This window comes from Rhagoletis pomonella, unplaced genomic scaffold (genome assembly GCF_013731165.1).
Source record: "Rhagoletis pomonella isolate Grant_MI unplaced genomic scaffold, Rhpom_1.0 Rhpom_scaffold_00007, whole genome shotgun sequence".
Classification (NCBI taxonomy): Eukaryota; Metazoa; Arthropoda; class Insecta; order Diptera; family Tephritidae; genus Rhagoletis; species Rhagoletis pomonella.
The window spans coordinates 44146303-44169293 of NW_023458561.1; the positions used below are offsets into that span (position 1 = coordinate 44146303).

General features: G+C 34.3%; 1 protein-coding gene across 1 annotated transcript in view; it reads right to left on the bottom strand.

The window, feature by feature from the left end:
- LOC118742893 (potassium channel subfamily T member 2) overlaps positions 1 to 22991 on the bottom strand; it is a gene marked incomplete at its 5' end in the record, with an annotated part of 163069 nt that overhangs the window by 46899 nt on the left and 93179 nt on the right. The window contains 3 exon segments of the mRNA XM_036475311.1: positions 11010 to 11150; positions 15746 to 15924; positions 16164 to 16427. Coding sequence (XP_036331204.1) covers positions 11010 to 11150; positions 15746 to 15924; positions 16164 to 16427 — 584 coding nt within the window.

The window sequence follows — 22991 nt, forward strand, 5'->3', positions numbered from 1 at the left end:
AAAATTAATTTTGTTTTAGATTCTGATTAAAATGTTTGCAATTTAGGAGAAACCTTGCAGATTTTTTTACAAAGTTTGATCCAAAACCTGAGATCTACCACATTTTTTTGCAATCTATCAATTTTTTTTAGATTCTACCACACAAATTTTTTTTAAGTCCGATCACTGATTCCTTTGCCATTTCTTAAGACAAATCATCAATTTAAACATTGTTGTAAGCAGCGATATGTCTTATCTTGAATCACATACACATATACGTATTTTTCACCGGGTAAACAGAAATAGTTACTAGCAAGTATACCTGTGCGGCACCCTTTGAAAAACGCGGTTTTTGACCTTAAGCCCAGATTTTGAGGGTGTATTTAAAATTTTGAGTATGCAGATTTTACTGCTTAGATAGACCTACAACAAGTATGAACCTCGAAAAAAACTATATACATTTTTTTTTGTCACATAGTGTAATTTAGATCGTCTTTAATAATCTGTATATCGTCGTTTAAAGTACAAAACCGCGTATTAACACAATGCAAAGCCGCCTATGTGAGGTTGCATATATTATTATCTAGATAGTAAAAACGCTCATATTTCAAAATGGTTATCTTTTTTATAAAGCAATCGTATGTATATTTCAGGACGAATGGATAAGGATTGAGCCAACAGCTTCTGTAAGCAAATTCAATTTTTGGCAGCAAATGTCAGTTACGCGATTTTGCAGAATGACGGTACGCGGTTTTGTACTTTATACGACGATATGCATGTATGTATATGTGTATAGCCAGCAAAAACTTCGGAAAGAGATCCGAAAACTGAAAGAAAGGTGAATAGTAAAGTGCCACGAAGGGTTGTGAAACGAATACTTTTCCGACTGGTTTTCTGAAATTTTTCATTCTGAACTTCAAATATGCTTTTTCAAAGTTAATTATACTCAGAAATTAATTATACTTTTAATATGTTCGTCTGCCGGCATAAGAACCTGGGACCTCATGAAAGCTTACAAATAGTCGCACGCTTCTCTGCACACTCAGCTACTGTCGAATACGTATATGTACACGTTTTCAAATGTTCAGTTTGAGCAAATATTTTGAAATTGTTGTTTTCAAATAACGTGATATTTTTCGGTAGTTTTCGGATACGAATATTATATTAAATATTAAAATTTTACCAAAATTGGAAAATACAAGGCACGAAATGGCAATACCGCTCAACAATATTTGTATATTTGTCACTGGCATTTGTCATCAAGTGGCAAATCAGATATTTGGTCATTTGCGTAATTTTTATTTGGCTTATGTAGCAGCATTGCGTTCACACGATTTGGCCACCAGGGTTGTTTTTCATTTGCCACAAGAAGGCAAATATTTGGCTTTTCTCATAAATGACAAATGTAATTTAGCGTTCACATGATTTGTCTATGAATTTGACAAATTTTTAGCCAAATGTACAAATCGTGTGATCCCAGCTTAAGTACTCTTTGTACTCAGGAATAGTGTAAGTGTTCATGTATGTGAGTGTAGTGCCGCTGCGTCCTGTGTCCTTCGCCGTTTGAATGGTTGTTGCTGACGTTCATAAGTAAATAATTTGAACTTGTTTTCTAAATGTCTTTAACTTTCTCTTTGTTCTCAACTTTCTTTGTCTAATTTGCTCCTTTTCGATTTTACTTGACTATGCCAGTATGAGAAGTCTAACAGTTTGCACAGTTTTCTTTATTAGCGATTAGTTAGAACCAAATTGTTCTATTCGCTAACAATGAGCAAATTAAAGTTTTGCAACAGAATTTTGCATTGGAAATTCGTAGGCAAACTAAAACTCGCAATGTGTTAAAAAAAGTTTTGAAAAGTGAACAGTGGGAGTTACTTAAATACAATAAATACATGTTTGTCTTGTTTTCTTCTGCCCTTTGTTCGCATAACAGCCTAGAGGAATGGATAAAAATATAGACATGGAGCTATGTTCAAAGATTTAGCACCAAAATTCAAAATGGCGTTGCTTGAAACTTATGTTTAACTATTTATTTCTAACTAGGAGCGCCAGTTACTGTCGAAATTCGACTCTTTTTCTAATTTTTTTTAAAGGCCCTACGATGGGTTTTCTAACTTAGCACGTCGTTTAAAATTACTTAACGGAAAATTTCCTGCTTTGGAACTAAGACGGGACTACTACAATTTTTAATATTTTTGAAGGCCTCTGACAGCACTTGGAGTTTGCCCATACATTCCAGTTTGTCTATAAATTTGGATTATTTTATACACATATCGATAATTCCATGAATTTCAAACCCTTTAAATTCCGATACCTCAACAAAATTCGATAACTCGACTGATTTCGATAAATTTCAATATATGGTTGTTTCGAGAGCTCGATAAATTTCGATAAATGAAAAATCGATAACTCGATAAACACTGAATACCTCTATAAATTTCAATAACTCGGTTAGTTTTGATAGCTCCATATTTTTCGAATGCTATCGACAAAAGCAGTGATAACTCGATAAAATTAAATAACCTTGAAATTTGGATAGCACGATATATTTTGAAAATTCCAAAAACTTCGATTCGATAGATCTAATAATTTAATTAATCAATAAATATCAATTATAAATAAATAATTTTTATAGCGTGATAACTATCCGTAAATTTCGACAACTAATTTTCTGTGTCTATCAATTTCGACAACTTAATAAACATTGATCGATTTAAATAATACGTTGCGATAACTCGATAGCATGCATAACTTTATAAATTTCGATAACTATAAAGTTTGATGATTTGATAAATTTCAGTAATTTGATAGCATAACTAACTAAATTGTTTATGACTGAATTTACTTCGAATCCTATCGATCCGATTTTACCCGAGTTCAACAAAGCACGCTAGTTTCTGTGCCAATCGTGGCCAATTTGAAATGCCAAGTGAAGCCAACTCCTTCTCCGCTTGGTCTTTCCATAGCAGTGGGGGCCTCCTTCTTCCTCTGCTACCACCAGCGGGTTCCCTGTTGAATACTTTCAGAGCTGGAGCGTCGGAGCAACTCTACTTATGTCCATGACGTTGTAAGGCTCATACAGCTCATCGTTCCATCTCCTGCCATACTCGTCTTCGTAAAAGCGTAAAGGCCCGTAAATCTTCCGCAAAATCTTCCTTTCGAATACTCCAAGAGCCGTCTCAACGGATATTGCATTCTCCATGATGCTGCGCCATATATCAATACGGACATGATGACTCACTTATAGGGTGTGGTTTTCGTACATCGGGAGAGGACTTTACTCCTGAATTGGCTACTTAGTCCAAAGTAGCACTTGTTGGCAAGAGTAATTGTCCGTTTTTCAAGGCTGAAAATATTGTTGATGTTATTGCTGGTTCCAAAATAAACGAAGTCGTATAGTTTTTCAAACTTGTAACTGCCAACAAGGACGTGGGTGCCAAGACGCGTATGCTCTGACAGTTTGTGTAATGACTGGAGATAACTCGTTTTGCCCTCGCTCCATACCAGACGATTTCGCTTTGCTTCTCGATCTAATCCCGAGAAGGCGGAATAGACGTAGCTCTTGTTTTTACCGATAATCTCGATGTCGTCGGCATACGCCAGCAATTGTACGCGTTTGGTTGTGAACAGCTCGGAGAGGTGTTTCCCCAATTCGGACGGAGTTAGTGATATTGCTCAACGTCATTTTACGCAACTGTATCAGTTTCGCAAGGAAAGCCAATTCAGACATCGCGGCGCATAGGCAACATCTTTTAGGGCTATCGAAAGTTGATGCCTGCACCTTCCCAGGTCTTTACAGCCGTATTTCAATAGCTCAGCTGGCAGGCCGTCAGCTCCCATAGCTTTGTTTTTTCAGCCGTGTAATTGCTACTTGAACCACAAATTTTCGGGCTGCTACCATTCAGTAGGGTGGAAAAATATTCCCTTTATAATTTCAGTACGTTCTGGACATCGGTAACTAGGTCGCCATTTTTGCCCTAGTCTTGAAACTTTCCGTAAGTCACCTAACTCTCTGGTAAAATTTTCAGGCGGTTTTTCTATCAGCCAGCATTTCAAGCTCTTCGCCCTCACGCAATTTGGCCTTTCCCTTCTTATTGCGGCAAGTACGTCTAATTTTTTCCTTCGGATTTTCTTTTTAAGAAAAAAACGCGTACCACTGCAATAGTCCCCAATGCATTACCAATGCCAGCTACTTCACATGCTCCATTTACGGCTGAATTGAGACAATGTGGAGCATAATGCTCATAAATGGTAAGAGAAAAAATCCAATTGGTTGTACGTTGGGCTCCGTGGAATTTACCACTAATCGCTGGAGTTCCATCATGCCCTTGCCAATAAAGGTACGAACGATTTATACCTACTTCCACAAAATACTTATTGATAGTTCTTGATAACTATCTTAAACACAAATAGGTGATAAAATTAAAATTCCAAAGCCCCCCAGATAAAATGCTACGTCCGCCGCTAGTATTTCCTAGTGGGGTTTGGTGATTTCTCAATATGCATTTATACTCTTCAGCAATATTTTCCAGTTCAGCTTTAACCATTCGTTTACTCAGATCTCTATGCATATTTTCCTCTTGGACGTACCACGGCTCACAGTGGTATGAGGTTGGCGGAAACGATGTATTTTTTTTTTAATAAAATAAAAAATAACAGTACTAGTATTCCAAACGGCAAAGGAAGCCGATGTTGTATGAATTTTCTGGTCTCTATAAAATTCATGTTTCAAAATGAAGGAACTTTTCGCAAACTATCACTTCACTATTTTTACGAAATCCGCCCATTTTAAAAAGAACAGCTCATTAGTATGTATTTACTTATACAATGAATTTCTTTACGTTATCCACGTTACCTGTTGCGCTCTTTATTCCTAATTCTAATTGCTAGAGTTTAATTCAATTACATTCTGTTATAATTTATTAACGACAGCTTCAGCGCAACGAGCGCAAGCCGTAGCTACGTACATATTTTGTCGGCAATCCTACCAAAGTGTTGCTGATGCATAAGCAAATGCGTGTGTGTACTAAGTGTAGATTGCAAGTTACATACATACATATGTAGATACAATTAACCTATATACAATATCAGACTACGTCCATGTAATTCTTATTAAGTCATGACCTTAAATTATGTCCACCCACTCACCTGGCGTAGGGATTTGCCATCCAAAAGCTATGGTTGTGTATTTGTAGGGAAATGGTTATTATGTATGAAAGTAAGTATATATATATATAATCCAGTCCCTGTAGGTATTATAGGCGGGTTAAATGTTGGTTTGAGTGCTCCGCTTGGGTACACAAAAGCGACAGTTGGTCGTGAAATAAATTAGTATTGTCGCAACACACACACGCACATGTATTTACATACATATGTACATATGTATATACACCAGGGTGGTCCAAAAAAAGTAAAGTCGCAATTTTAATGCGGGGGTGAGACCTAGAATTATTCTATATCGAAGAAAATATACCCGTAATTTTTTATTTTGAAATCAAAAAATATTTAGGGGTCGAAATGATACAGAAGTCTTGAAAATATGTATTTTTCGATCGGAAAACTATGGTTCTCTGCAGAAGACTTCCAATAACAATACCGAATTGCTTACTTAATCATTTTTTAATACTAAAGATTTTTTATAGGTCCCCAATTGCATTTTCTGAGGTTTTTCACGGAGCTATAAAATATAGTTAGTAAGAAAAAATTGTTAAATAAACAATTGGGTATTATTACTAGGAATATTCTGAAGAGAAACAGAGTTAATGATCGAAAAATATCAATTTTCAAGAACTCTGTGCCATTTCTAAGAAAAATTGTTTTTTTCCCATATAAAAATACATGGAAAACTTTGTGCGCGACCTCTAAATATTTTTTGATTTCAAAAAAAAAAAAAAAAAAAAATAGGGGTATATTTTTTATCGCATACTTTTTGACCTGCATTTTTGAACCACGCTAATGTACCTGCAAAGGTCTAGAGTGGATCGACACAATGGCAGCGTACAACAATGATGCCGCTACTGGACTATAGAATTCAATGGGAAAGGCCGTGTCATTGTCTGGGTTTTTTTAAGTACATACATACAAACAAAAATATGTACATAAAAGGAGGTCTATACCAACTAAGTTATGGGGGCTTCCCGTAAAATCCAGGTAACTGAAAAAAAAATAACGGAAAAATGACCACAAATTCTAGTAGTCATACATATACATATGTATATGTACACCACCATTACACGGCAAATGCATCTGTCAACGGCATCGGGTGGGAAAGCCTAAGATATGTGACCTTACGGAATTGGCAAAATGGTCATAAAATGCGGAAAGTAAGCGGAAAAGCATTGACAGCGCGCAAACGGGTTGCTGAGCGATTACGCCACTAATGTCCGTTTAATGTGTTCCAGGAAAAGCTCAACACCGCGATACGACAGCAACAATACAAATATATATGTATGTATGGTTATGTACATACATACATATATTTGCGTGGTATAAATATAAGCAGCAGGATGTTTGTGTATTTGTATTTGTATTTGTATTTGTGTGAGTTTTTATGTCTGCTGGCTTACGAAGAACTTTTGTAGTATTAAAATGAAATTAAAGTAAAATCCATTGTGCGGTTGAAAGTGTTATTGTAGATAGTAAATATTTGCTTGTGTACGTCTACATAACAAAGAAAATGGTGAACTGGAATCCTTCCGGTACAGCCGTGGTCTAAAAATATATTTGATATATTTTTAGCGAAGGGTAAGTTCGATGATTTGGTTGGCCGCTGGTTCGTTGCAAGGAAAATTAAACATTAAAGTTTTAAAAACATTTGTGAAGTGACGCATGCCGATAAATTAAGTTTTTTTTTTTAATATTATATTTCGCTTTCGAAATGAAACACAGATTCAAGATTGAGACATACATAGATTCAATTACGCAATCAGAAAATAGGACAACACCGGTATTTTTGATATTATTTAAATGATAATATTTTAAAACACCAATTTAATACTTTTGAGATTACTTAGTACTTACCAAGTGAAAAAACTTTATTGATGATGGCTTTCTTTAAAAATTGGAAACCTTTATTCAAGGTAAATACCACTTTTTCTTCTTAAAAATTGTAATAAAAGTATAGTAAATAACATAAATTTGAATATTACTATTTACTGCTAATCGTTGCATAACTGGTACTTTTACCTCAAAATATTTTTCTTAACGGAAAAAGGGCAACAAATATTCAAATCCGCCACTGGCAATATTTGATGTTTTCTTGCATTGGTGATAAAATTAAATGCTCTAAATTTAAAAAAAATCCTGAAGATTTTCTCGGCTTTTTTTTTCTTGAGAGCTGCATAGAACCTCCTTAAACCTCGCGCTTTATCAACAGAGAAAAAGATTAAAGAAAATTTTGGTTTGAAAATATTTTTGAAGAGGGTTGCCACCTATTTAAAACTTAAATTAAAATTTGGCATTTTAACAACACGGGGGTTCACTGGCTGCTTTTATTTTATGTCTTAGACGTTTGAGTTTTTATGCCTACTTTGAGTACTTAATGATTCAAAAAATTAAATCTGAATGTAACAATTAAATTTGATCGAGAATATAGATATCCAAATTTGCAAATTTAACTAATATGTTACGATTTTATAAAATCTAGAATTTTTATTCCAAATTTCGGTTTGGTGGAGATTTCTACAGTTTGGACGATCATACTAATGTATAGACGTTACTCATACGTCCTGTATTACTTAGATTGGGGATGCACGAATTTTTATTTCTTCGCTCTGAACAACTTTATAGTATTTCACAGCCAAAATTTATTTCATCTTGTTTACAGCTTTGAAAAATTTAGTTTTTTTTAGAATGCATTAATATTTTGTCCTGCACTGTTTGCATTTAACTGATTGCTCGTCGTAGTTGCTATTTGCAAAAAGTATTATGCATAGTTGGTGAATTGGGAATGACAGCAATTGTATGGTAGATATGGACATTTGTATTGCTGTGGACGCATGCAAATAAATACATAAATACAAACTCATATTTCCGTGTGACCCGGTTTCATGTTTCCAGTCGAGGTCAAAACTATAAGTTTTTGCAAACAGCAAGTAAACATGTGGCGAAGTGCTACACGTGTAAAATAAAAGTAAATAAATTGCGCTTCCATATGCATATGGGTGTTTCCATGGGAGGGCCACCTTACACTGCGGTGACCAACCTATCCTTTGTCATTTGAAAATTATTTCTTATCGAATTTCCACTAGGCATTGAAATGACAAAAAATTTATGCCATTTAAAAAAATGCCATGTGGAAATGAACTTAATGACTGACTATCTTTTTAATGTAATGATACGATTATTTTTTAATGCCCGACTTTGCCATTTAATGCTTAGTGGAAATCCAGCATTAAACTGGCCAATAAAGAAGAAGAAATATTTTAACGAACTATAGCACGCAAAAAAAAAGAATAAAAATAAAAATTAAAACATTTGAAAGTAACACCAGAAGTAGGTTGTTGTTAGCAGGATTTGGTTTAACGCAATATGTGCAACACCATATTTCAAGATTATATAGATGTTCTTGAATTAACCGCGGGCCAGTAACAGTTCATTTATTTAACGAAATAGTTTCAGATCATCGGCATACAGCAAGTAATCAGAATTTTCTCTGGGTAATATAGGAAAACGATCGAATGCGATTTATTGGCATTAACCTGCGACTTTAGGAAAACCTACAAGAAAAGATATTGTGGGATTAAGTCACACAGTCCACGAAACCGCTGCGAGAGATAACACTGTGCGACAACCGAAACCAGTCTGAACTTTGTTAACATTTTCTGAAAGTATACCTATCCAGTTGTAACGCACTCGCTGGATTTGCAAAAGTTGGCTCGAATTTTTAATTTATCACCTAAGTCTTAAAAAAAAAACCTCAGACAATTTCAAAAATAAATGTCTGAGCGAAATTAAAGGCACATAGTAAAATTTCATGGGAAATATTTTTATAGAACATTTTAACCCACCAGCTCCTGCCAGATAGGGTCGTTTTGACTTTATTTCGAGAAACCGCCCAACAAGTAAATTTGGAAGTTCATTAGAGGATTAAAATTTTCCTAAGAATAATTCTCTAGATTCTTAGGAAAATTTTACAAGGGGTCTTCTCAGGCAAAATTTTCATGTACCAAATGTAAAAAAATGGAATGGCTTTTGAAAGTTTTAATTCATGGAAAAAGTGTGTCAAATTTCACTTGAGTTTGAAATGTTAGCTGTGTGCTTGAAGCTTGAAGTATCGTGTTATTTGAGTAGGCCTATCAGTTTTTCGAATTCACTGAATTTTAAAAATTTTGAAATTATTTACTTAATTTTCAATTTTTTTTGTTGTATTTTCGAATTTGTATTATTTTACACAGTTGAAAGTCATAGCAAGTTTAAATATTTTCACAGGTTTAGAAAACAACGAAAATTCCAGAATTTTTAATTTTATAAAGTTATTATATTGAAAGAAATGTCAAGATTTTTATTTTTAGGATAATTTCCAAAATTTCAAAAACTATCGAAATCCGGGAGATTCTAGAAATTTTGGTAAAATGAGAATATTTTGAAATGTACAAAATTATTGAGATTTTAGGAATATTTATATTTTCCAAAATTTTGAGAATTTTCTAGAACAATCTAAAATCCATCCTAAAATGTAGAAATGTGAAACATCACGAGTTGTCGAAAAATTCTTATGTTCATGGTACTTGTGTATAAAAAATAGAATTTTCTTAGAATTCTAAAATATATTAACATTTTTGAAAAATTCTAAAATTTTTCCACTTTTCTGAACTTTCCCAAAATTTTGTATTGATAAAACAAAGTTTGAAAATTTAAAATTTTTTGAAAATTTTTAAAACATCAACGTTCAAAAATTTTTTGAATCTTCAAGAATTACGAAAATTTTAAATTTTGAAAAAACGGCGTAATATGAAAATGTTTTCAACATTCTAAAACTTTTAATTTCGTTTGATCAATTTTGTATATTCGACACTTTTACTTAGAAAAAATTTGTTGGCATTCCTACAATTCCCAAAATTTTTGAAAAATAAAAAATTTCTAGAAATCTAGTATTCATTATTATTTTAAATTGCGGTGATTTTTAAATTTATATACACGATATATGTTGAAAAATTTCCCACGCCCCCAAGAATTGCGGCTGGGTCCGCCCCTGTAGTGCTATTGATAAGAGTATGAAGTGAGTTATGAGTTTTTGGTGGTTTTCGGATTCTTTGGGAATTTTCGGAAAGGGATGTTTTATAGTTCATGCGTATTGGAACTCTTTGGGATTTCTGTTGTTCCTTTCAGGATTATTTTGTCACTTTTTGGTACTCCTTAGGTACCTTTAGGAGCTTTTCAGTATATGTTCGAAACCTTCCACAGAATTTACGCAGACTGCGGGATTTTTCCCATATGTTTTAGATTATTTGTTCATATTTTTTTCGGAACCCTTTGGTATATTTGCGGGTACATTCGGTATATTTCGTCTTTATTTAGAATAATTACGAATATTTTGAGATTTTTCGGCAGCTTTCATTTTTAAAGGTACATATTAAAGGTACATTTAAACCGTAATTTAGCGTTAAAAGTCTCAAAAGTGCAGAATATTATCTCCTCAAAAGAATTTTAATTAAATTCGGCTTCAAAATGTTGGCTTAAAAAATTCAATTTTTTTCATGCATATTTTTTAAGTGCATATTCGGTAGGGTCCCTGAAAATATGTGTGTGGCAAATACTATCTGTATGTACATATTTATATAAACATTTATTGTAGGAAAAGTCCCTTTCTTATTAATATAATTCCTTTTAAACTAGCCTAAAAATATACATATACAATGGCTTAATGGCAGTGTGTAAATTTCTGTCTAAATATTTTCATTTGCGCATTCAACATATTTATGTATTTCCATATGTACATATATTTATGTACATACATATGTATGTAAAAGTGTATGAAATTGAAATGCCCATCAAATGAATAAAAAATAATATACATAACGTTTACTTACTGTCCGCGTGACGTGTGCAACAACAATGTGACCAACGTACTCGCACCGGGACAAGTGCAATTGTTGGCTAGCAGCGCATATTTGAATTCATCCTCGCAGACGACATGCTCCGCAAATTTCACATGAAGTTTGTGCTCCGGTCTGCGGTTTGCGGTTGGCGGTCCGCCGTTCCCAAATGATGGTTTGCCAAAAACCAGCAACGAACCAAATATAAAAAGTGCCAACAGCCATGCAAAAATGGAAGAACAAAAATTGAGCCAAGTCCATGTGTTGCGGTCGAACGAGAATGCGTCGAGTTGCCAAAATCCATTCGAATCCATTCATTGTTACAATTGTTGATATCCGCAGGGTTCCATTGTTTATGTATACGCAGCAAATATTGGATGTTTTGTTTTTGCATTTTAAGGTCGCGTTAGTTAAAGTGGTCCAGTGTCATTGTTGCGGTGGACGATCCAGCGTTGTGCGAGGGGGGTGCGAGTGTAGCATTTCATGAAAAATTAACAATAATAAAGCGAACAATAAAATGATTTAAGTGCGTACATACAAGTATAAATACTACATACATATATATACATAAATAAAAAACTACCACTGGAAAAACTATAACCGCAACCGTGCCGTTTTCCACTGCTGAGAGATCTTCTAACTTTGTGTAAGGTGTTTACCCTTTCGCGTTTGAGTTGCGACCTATATAAGTACATCTGTACTACTGCTCTGCACTCCCCTTCTGAGTCATTGTTGCCATGTATTGTAGGGCGCTCGCTATCAGCGCCCATTTATCATTGCGGCTAATTAATTGTACCAACCCTGCCGGAAATGGAACAACTTTAAAAGCAATTTAAAAAGTACTTTTTTACCAACTACAAGTGGTTTTTTCTTGTAAGCAACTAACTTTATTAACAAAACGCTCTTCTGAAGCAAGTCAATTATCCGACTCTCCATTTGATTTCAACTACTTTAAGACGCATTTGGTTTAAATGACTTCAAAATTAGTAGGGCTGTTCAGTATAATGTGCAGATGGTCTTGGATTTGCATTAGAATTGCCATTTGCCAATTTTTGTGCTTTTCTCGTTTGAATACGCTTTCGCCCTGCACTTCACATATGCATTTTCATAGTTAGGAGACACAAAAAAAAATGTTTATTATCATTTTAAAATGTTGCTTCTGATGGCATTCGAACCTGGACCTTCTGGAGTTAAAAAACAACAGCATTCTCCTCTGCTCAGATACAGCCAGATATGTAAATTTGTTTTCAAATGTTCAGCCTGAAGTACAGTGAGCGAGTCAAACACTTCCCAGTCTGCATATGATTTAAACTTATTTAAACTGAATTTGGCTTAAAGATATCTAAAATAAGTAAGTGGCTGAATGGATAGTAAAAACAGAATTTAATGAGCCGAGCCGTAGATTCGCCAGCAGCATTTGCTTCAAAGTAATTTATTTCCAACGACTTCATTTTTGAGACTGTTACTTTATTCCGACAGGGTAGTTACATACATGCTAGGGTGGTAAAACCAAGTAAAGTCTGAATTTAAATGCTCTCACCCCCTAAGGTTCTCTTATGACGAAAAAATAGACCCCTGTTTTTTTTATTTTATTTTGAAATCAAAAAATATTTAGAGCGCCTAAAGTTTTCCCTGTATTTAGTATAGGAAAAAATTATATGGTATAGGATTCTTGAAAATATATATTTTGCGATAGCAAAACTCGGCTTTTCTTTAGGGGGCTTCCAATAATAATACGTGATTGTTAATTTAACCATTTTTTTATACAAACTATATTTTATAGTTAACCCAAGAAGACCAAAAAATGCAATGGTAAAATAAACAATTGCGTAATATTATCGGAGGTCTCGTAAAGAGAAGCCGAATTTCCTTAACGACATACATTGATTTTAGAGAATTCTATACCATTTCTACGAAAATTGTTTTTTTTTTTCAGGTAAAATGCATGGAATACTTTGAGCGACCCCGAGATACCTTTTGATAAAAAAAAAAAAAAATTAGTGTCTATTTTTTTCGGTACAGAACCTTCCTAGTGTTTGAGAGCATTAAAATTCCGACTTTACTTTTTTGGACCACCCTTATATGTACATACTGGTACTTACAAAGTTGGTTCAAATTCAGGGTATGTCGATCCATTGTTTTGAATGCCACTAGCAACGGTCCATCGCAAAACCGCCAGTACTTAGCAAGATTAATGGGATATAATTCAACCGTTCAGTCGCGTAATGCGCTCGATTTTGTGTTCGTCTTATGTTTGCTTGAATGTTTGTTTGGGGTCAGTGTGTGAACACAAAAAAAAAAAAAGTTCAATGAAAACAGGTTGATTTACGCATACTACAAAAATAAAAATAAGTTAGCAGCAGGAGAAATATTTTCTATTAAATTTTGTGGGATTTTGCTTTTACTTTTCTGCATGTCCAAGTTGAATAGACCAAACAGAGCCCGAAGCACGACATATGTATGCACATACTTATGTGATCGAATGAAACTTGATAACAAATGTCATTTTAAGATTACTGCACTCTAAAATGCATCCGATATTTTATTTGGATCCTGATTTCATATCCGTTTACATGTTTCTAACATGTCTTGTTAAAAAACAAAACTTTTTAAACGTAAAAAAATTGTAAAGTGGAAAATTTTCAAAACTAAAAAAAAAAAATAATTTTGGACGCAGTTTTTCTGAAGAAAAAAAAACCGTGCGTGAAATAAACTAGAATTAGAGATAGAAATTAATTATAAGGAAACGGAAAGTAAAAACAAAAAAATAATAATTCTGCAAGAGCATGTATTGGCTTTCTATATGAAATATATTATAATTTAATTATTAATGTCATTCTTATTTGTTCTATCATTAAAAAAATAAGTAAAAAGAAATTTCCAATTGTCAATTTTTTGGTTAAATTCATTTATTCAATAAAAAAATTCTGCCTCGCCAGTGCAAAAACTTTGCATAACCGCCTCAGAAGCAAAGAAAAAATATGAATTCCTCGATCGAAACCGCATTTTAAGAGCGGTTTGGACTTTTGTTGTTGATTAAAAACCCACACCTGCTTTTGAAAAACTGAAATTTTCTTTTTTACCTTTTTTACTTGTCCGAGATTTTTTTCATTAATTTCTACTCCTCGACATGATGTAGAATCTATCAGGTGACTTGTATTTTCATTAATACGTACTTCTGGATTTTTGTATTAGGGACTTTTTGGAGATTTTCGAGACTGCTTCGAGATTTCCAGTAATAAATTTTATTTGTTACTAGCAGGGCCTGGGTTCTTAAGTAACAGTGGTCGACCTTCGGCAGGCAATGGAAAACCTCCGAGTGTATTTCTGCCAAGAAAAACAGCTTCTCATAAAAATACAATCGCCGTTCGGGGTCGCCATACAACTTTAGGTCCCTCCCCTTTGTGTGAAAACATCAAGGCGCACGTCACAAATCGGAGGAGAAGCTCGGCCAAGCACTGACATATGTGTAAGCGCCAATCTATTACTATTATTATTATTATTAATGAAATAAAATTTTTCACACAGTTGGCAACCCATCTAAGCAACATTTTCGGAAGTTAACTTTACTTAACTTCTTCAGTTTCAGTTGAAAATTTATCTTATCAATTGCATTAAATTAAAATTTTCAAACATGTGGCAGCCTCCACAAAAATATTTTCGGCTGTAAGCCTTCTTAAACGTATTTATTTTGACAGCCATATTGCAATATGGTGGCAACCCCTAATTGTTTTTCCTTCTGTATTTTAAGTTAAGTTAAGTTAATAAATACCCCTATATTCATTTTTCTTTAATATCTGTAATGTACAGACATCGACCTGTTACAATTTTATGATACATATGTATATGTTTGCTTCTTTGAGCAGAGGCGAGTGGAGGTGAGCTAAGGTGAGGTGAAGATAGGTGGGTTAAGTTGATGTGAAGTGAGATGAATTTATGTGAGGTCTACTGAGGTGAGTTTAGGCGAACTGAGGTGAGTTAAGGCGAGCTGAGGCAAGTTTAGGTGAGGTGAGTTTAGTTGAGGTATGAAGAAGCTAAGGTGTAAGTTTTCTAACCCATAAAGTATTTAGTTTGAATTTTCTATTTAATTTTTCAGCTTCATGGCGCTGCTGCAAACAAGATATGAAAATATTAAAATAAAAAAGAATTTTACAACTAATCTTTTGAATAAAATTGAGCAAATATATTCGCCGCTTTTCATTGACGATAACTTTTGTAGTAGCTTTGCAGCCGAGCCCATGAGAAAAGCTCCGCTTCGCTTCGTTCAGTAAGAACACCAGCAGCTTCACTTTGTTCCGCCTTGCTTAGCTCGGCGCCGCTCGATTTTCTGCGTGAACGCACCCTAAGTCTATAGCGTCAGATAAATACTTTAATTTATTTTACTTAACTATCTTGCAACTCCTACTTAATGCCTAAAATCTCTTCTGTGCCAACCGGCGCCAATTGGATATGTCAAGCGAAGCCAAGTTCTCCTCCTACTTTTTGCAATGCTGGATTTCCATTAGGCATTAAATGGCAAAAATGACAAATGACAAAGTTGGGCATTAAAAAACATTCGCGTCAATACGTTAAAAAATTTGTCATTAATTTCCTTTCCATATGTCATTTTCTTTTTTAATGGCATACATATATTTTTTGTCGTTGCAATGCCTAGTGGAAATTCGGCATAACGATATATTAACCATTATTTTCTGCGTATTTTTGGAGTATTTTTCTTGCTAAAAACTCACCGAAATATCTGCACATATTGCGGCACACTCGGCGCAAAATCCTTAACCGCCCACGAACGCAATATCGTATGCTCGTCGGCTGCAGTCTTATCGGCATAATTGCGAGCAGCTAAAATAAAACAAGCCTCCGCCTCATTCATGCGCGCACGTGCCAAATCGCCATCCTTTAAACAGGAACCCTGTAAAGACAAAAGCATAATGTTTGGCATAATTAGTGCACAGGCCAGAGCCTCTCTAGAAAAGCTCGAGAGGGCAAGAGTCAGCGCGGCAATCGCTTCAACTGCACAGCGTATTAGAGTGCCACACTTACGTATGTAGGCATAGATTAGCTGCAGTCAACGACAGACAAAATCATGCGCAAACTAATCAGCACAACAAGCGGATGTGTGCAAGCGCTTTCGCGTTACGTGCTACTCACCTGAATATAAATGACACGTTGCGCCCAAATCGGCACCTGCAATATCATACGCATTGTTGTGTCCAGCTCCATGGGGCTCAGCAGCACCACATAGTAGTCTTGCAGCAGTGGATGCGCATAAAATTCGTTGAGGAAGTCCATGATTGTATCGGCATGCAGTGTTGTAGAACAGACGACTACGTGCTTTTCACTTTGCGCTCGATGCGACGAATAGCTACCGCCCAATTTCTGACGCTCCATCCACGTGAAGGCCAATTGTTCGAACTGTGGCGCAGAAATAGGCACACAAAAACATGCACGTGTAGATCCCATGTAAGCAATTTCCAGTGTTGAAGTGGTGAAAAGCAGATTAAAAAAAAAATACCAAAGTTAAAAATATCGAGAGCATTAATAAACAGTAGAAGGCAGTGGAAAGGCTTGCAAGCTATGCGGTAGTGTGTGTTTAGTTCAAAAATCATTTGGACATGTCATATGTAGTATGTATAACGCTGCCAATCAACAAGAGGAGAACTGTAAGCACACGTCAGCAGCCTACATGGGTCAGTTATGTCAGCCATTCGACGCTTGGCTGGCAACGGATTGCCTGATGGCTGCCACATTTGATGGCTAGCGATGCCTGTTTGCCGGTTTGCTTTTCGATGCGTTTGCAATCGTTTCATTGTAGTTGTTGTATGGTCATCTATTATTTGTTTTGAAAATTTCTGTCCGATTCGATTGCAAACCAGCAGTGCCACCATAAATGTGTTACAAAAGCGTTCACGCACAGTTGCCAATTAAGCTTTCCTTTCAGCGAATGCTTCAATGAACTTCTTAACGTTTATGCTGCAATTTAATTTACGCAATTTCATTCTCTTCTGTGCGTAGGTTACACACATACACACAAAACAGACTTACAAAAGTCGTTGATTAACATCCACTACGGCAAAAAAAAAAAAAAACACACACACACTCAGAAAATGAAAAGCCAAACTTTATGCATTTCGCGTTCCATTGCTATTTTCTACGTGTTATCAACGTTATTTTTTGCACTCACTTACTCGTCTAAGCTCCTGCTTTTGTACGCATGCAATGCATTCAGTTTTCGCCATTGACCGGCATCTATTGGAAACTTTAAATGCCAAAGTAGATTTGACATGGGGAAAATGGGTCAATTGGCGTTTGAAACGATTAAAGCGGTGAAATATATGTACATAGCGGAGTTCATGTGAAGCAAAGATTTTGTTTTCAAGTAAAATAGTACTTACAAAAATCGTGGCGCCAAACATATTTAAAAAAAAAAAATGTTTTATTTGCACTAGCAATAATTATTTAGATCGGAATAGCCTATCATAAAAAAATTGTCGATTGCTATCTGGAACTTTTATAGGTATTAAAAAGTGCAGTTGAAGTAAATTAAAATTAATATTTGGACGATTTTCTGAAACTTAAATAACTGGCTATCTCGAAATTTAAGAAATATTTCAAAATAATTTGACCGATTGGTAAAAATGTCGAGGCTTCGAAGGCTAGCTAGAGGTTTTCAGTTTAACGCTTTGGGAATAAAGGGCAGCATAATTCCCAAAGAGTTTTCGCACTTATAAGCAAACTGTGTGAATTATTTTAACGTTTTATGTTTTTTGTCTTCTTCTTCTTCGTCTTCTGTATGAAGATATTTTGATCATAAAATTTAAGAAATAAATATTTATACCAAAACGGGGAAAAAATCATAGAAAATAATAAATTTTTAGAATAAAATTCATTTTTAGAAAAATTATTTTTTTTCTGAATCATGCCAAATACGTATATCTGGAAAAGTCTCAAAAAATTTATTTTACACAAGCGAACAAGCTTAAGCCTTATTTAAGTCGAATAATAATTACTAGTATCGCCCCGATCACCTCACTTTTTTTACACAATTTTTCATTTTGCTTGGGAAGTTTTTATGTCCATCATCACCTGTTGATCGTCTAGGTTTTTATACCCGAGCGCACTTGTGCACAAGGGTATTATAACTTTGTTCACATAACGGTTGTTTGTAACAGGCAAAACGAATCGAGATAGATATAGACAAATGTATACATAAATGATCAGAATGAAAAGATAAATCGATTAAGCGGTGACTGTCTGTCCGTCCGTCCGTCCGTCTGTCCGTCTGTGCACATGATAACTCGAGTAAAAATTGAGATATCTTAATGAAACCTGGTACGTGAACTTCTTTTGGGCGTAGGACGGATGGTATTGAAATTTTCAGAAATACGAAAACTGCGATATTTTAGTAACTACTGAAGATTATTCACTCAATTCAATTGATATTTACAATGAGTTTTAGACGAAAAATAAGAATGTTTTAAAATTTTGGCAAACGGGCGTAGCCACGCCCACTTATGGTTACATGTGTATATCTTGGTAACCGCTGCACCAATTTCTTCCAAACTCGGCACAGTTGTTGGCCTTGATACATCATACTAAATGGCCGAAAATTTAAAAAATCGGACAATAACCACGCCTACCTCACATATAACGGTAATTTTATGAAATACGAAAACTGCGATATTTTAGTAACTACTGAAGATAATTCACTCAATTCAATTGATATTTACAATGAGTTTTAGACGAAAAATAAGAATATTTTAAAATTTTGGCAAATGGGCGTAGCTACGCCCAATTATGGTTACATGTGTATATCTTGGTAACCGCTGCACAAATTTCTTCCAAACTTGGCACAGTTGTTGGTCCTGGTACAGCATACCAAATGGCCGAAACTTTTTAAAATCGGACAATAACCATGCCCACATTCCATATAACGGTAATTTCGAGAAATACAAAATCTTCGATAAATCAGTAAATATCAAAGCTAATTTATTCAAAATTGATGGTTGCAACAATTCTTTACCAAGAAATACGTTTATGATAAAATTTTGGAAAATGGGCGTGGCACCGCCCACTTGTGATTACATATATGTATCTCGCTAACCGTTCTAGCAATTTGTACCAAACTCGGTATGATTATTGTGCTTGCCACATAAAAGCAAACCGTTGAAAATTGTTGAAATCGGTCTTAAATTACGGCCGCTTTTCATATAACAATAAATTTCAGAAATGCTTGAAATTTCAATATGTCGAAATTTAAGGACGCCAATTTACTTAAAATGTATACACCCCGGCTTACCATCTAGCGGCAGCTTTCGGCAAGGTGGAAAACATATCTTTAATACTTGCGCCGGGTATTTAATGTTCGGCTCCGCCCGAACTTAGACCTTCTTACTTGTTTGTATTATGTTAAATAATTTTGAAATTCATAGCAGCAGTAGGGAGGAATAGATTTGTATGGGATTTCGTTAGCGTATTAATATATAGATATTAAAAAGATATTACATTAGAACCACTTATAAGTTACTGTACCAATGCACTCTTCTAAGTCAGTCGCATCACATGAAAATATTTCATGAATTTTAATTTGGGATAGCTCGATTTCGGTGGTAACTATCGTTTAGATAGACTTCACCACTTCTTTTGCTCAGGGTGGGGAAGTGGCTTGGTTTGATATTTTTGCTAATAAATAGCGAGTCAGCTTGAAACAACGAAACACAGAAAAACTGAATTTAGCAGCGTATAATGAGTTCACCCCTCCCTTTCCCCAAAGCGGGAAATAACTCCGCTCTATATTTTTTTTACTTAATAGCAATTCAGCTTAAAACAACGACATTTTAAGTTACACCAATGCACTTGACAACATAGGAACAATAGGGAGGAATAGATTTGAATGAGAATCCGTTAGCGAATTAATATATATATAGTAGATGGTGAAACCAAAGCAGGCATTCATAGGCTTATACGGAAATTGGAATAACTCGGCTCGGGAGCCACCTATCGGGTCCATTTTTTGCAGGTGTATTTCTCTTGATGTTAATAATATGCACTTTGAATATCGTAATTAGTAATATGCACTGCAAATCGGACCATAAATGAAATTTTTCGGAATAACTCCACTCCTACTCCACCTACTGAAAAAACAAAATGCGCAACTCTCCATTGAAATACCTTTCGAACAAAAGAAGAATCGTTCAAATTGGTTGAGAAACATAGGAGCAGTAGGGAGGAATACATTTGTATGGGATTTCGTTAGCGTATTAATATATAGATAATACGTATATGTATTTTTTTAAAAGGGGACATTGGGCTGACCATTTTCTCTGAACATATGTAGTCATAGTGCCTTGGAATTGTACTTTTCTACCTGCTTCCTGTAAAAGGACCGTCTACACAAGCAAACAGATACATACGCATACATACATTCTTAAATACACATAACACTATGTATATTCCCTAAATTTTGTTAGTGAGAAAATATATCATATATGTATATATATGGTTGGCGGCTCTGAAATCTTGGACTAAAATGTAGTAATTATTTTTAGATTTTATGAATATGAAAATGAAAAAAAATATATATCTACATGCTTGAATAAAATTTTACATATAATACATGGTATAAATTGTTATTATTATACATATGTGTATGTAACATATTCAATTTGGGCAAATCACTGTCCTTTCAAAACATCACTTCAGTAAAACAGTCAGTCAATAAAGTTTGGGTACAGCGATTTTTTTTACAATACGGGCAACCCCAAAAAACAGAGTTCCAAACCTTGTGCAAAATTAAAGAAAATTCTGAAAATCTTCATTCAAACATTGCACTTTTTATTTACGCTCTCCAGAAAAAAGTTGAGTATGCAGTTTTTAGCTCAATAAATTTTAGTGTAAGAAAAATGCAAGTATTAGGAAGTTGGGACTTACCACTGATTTTTGGAAAATTTGTTTGTTGAAGATGTTGCACATTTTTTCCATATACAAAAATTATCAAACATTATTTTATATGGAGAAACTGAGCCACATCATCAAAAAAAAATGCTTAAAATCAATGGTAAGTCCTAGCTACCCCAAACTCGCACTTTCTTATACTAAATATGAATGTAATAAAAAACTGCGTACTCAACTTTTTTCTAAAGAGTGTAAATGAAAAGTGCCATATTTGGATGAAATTTTGCAGAATTTTCTTTAATTTTGCACAAGGTTTGGAACTCTGATTTTTGGAGTTTTTGTTGTAGAATTAACCTTATTTTTATAAAAAATTTGCAAAAATTAAAACATTTAAAAAATAGTTGTGCGTATTGTAAAAAATTCGCTGTATCTAAACTTTATTGACTGCACTTTCTTATACTAAATTTGAATGTTATAAAAAACTGCGTACCTAACTTTTGTTTAAAGAGTGTATATAAAAAGTGCAATATTTGGATGTCTATTTTTATAAAAAATTAGCGAAAAATAAAATATTTAAAAAATAGTTGCCGGTATTGCAAAAAATTCGCTGTACCTAAACTTTATTGACTGACTGTACATATGTATGTATGTAAGTCAGTAATTTTTCTAAACTATTTATTTTTAAAGTGGCATAAGTCACTTTAGCATAATGAAAAGTGTGATTTTTCCATGACTATACGAAATTATTTATACAGGGAAAAATATAGGTAACCTAAGATAAAAAAAATACAGGTATATGTTCTCTAAAAAACAAAGTGACTTATGCCACTTTCAAAATAAACGGCTCATATTTATTTGTAAAAATTTCAAGCTGCCTCTCAACAGGCGGAGAAACAACAAAGAAGCACAAAATGAGCAGTCTCTGGCGAGCCTAAAAATAAAAAGCAAACAACAATCTGCGTTCATATCTATAAACAGCATATGTCCATACAACACGCACCAGCATTTTTTGCTAAATAAATGAAGTTTCTTTACGACTGCTCGAAGAAGGAGACGGAGACACATTTTAACACTAAACATATGTATATATGTATGTACCTAGTTTGCTGCATTTTTAAAGTGAACAGCAACAATACATAATGTAGCAGCGACCCAAACAGTTTGCAAGATGTGCCCTTCGACATATGTACATATTTATGTCCTTTGGTCGTTAATAATACATATTTATTTGCCTTGATGCACATGCTTGTTGTTGTTTAGTTACGCAGGTAGCTAGGTTTAAGTTAGATATGTATATATGTATGTACATAGATAAGTGCATTTAATGCAATAGAAGCGTTATGTACAAAAAGATTAGTTAAGAGTGTGAGTAAGAGTTTTAGCATAAAAAAGGTGGATATTTTGTAGGCAGTGTGATTCTCTAAACGCAGCTCGTCGCGTTAAATTCTTTTCCCCGCTGCTGCGTACAACAATTTTATTTTCATGGTGGCGGCCAGTGAGAAATGAAAAAAATATACATAGATATAAAATAAAATTTTAAGAAATATACGAGACGCGTAGTAAAGCATTAATAATCATAATATTTATTTTCGCACGTTAAAATTAAAAGTTCGAAGCCCGTTCGAAGAAAAAATTAAAGAAAATTTATAATAAACAAAATATAATAAGTGAAAGAGACTGCAGTTATTTTCAACAAAAAAAAAAAACAATAACTATTTAGCAAAATGCCAAATGCAATAAATTTAAAACCACATAAATATTACATGATTGTGGAGGAAATTACTCAAAAGCAGCATCAGCAGAGGATACAAAGAGTTTTAGTTCAACCACCGAGGTCTGGCATCATCGTCGGCAGCTATGCAGAAAAATATGTACTTCAAATAGGCTTACTGGCAACGGGTAAGTGAAGCTATTACAAAAACATTTGCGCTATTGAGTCAGGCTTCGGACAGTGCAGTAGGCATTGGGGGGGCGTAAAATGAAATAGGAGGTTCAGAGCAAAATTAATTTAAAAAAATTTACTAATTTTATATAGTGTGGCAAATGATTAGATAATAATTTCATATATTTTTCATAAAGCTGACT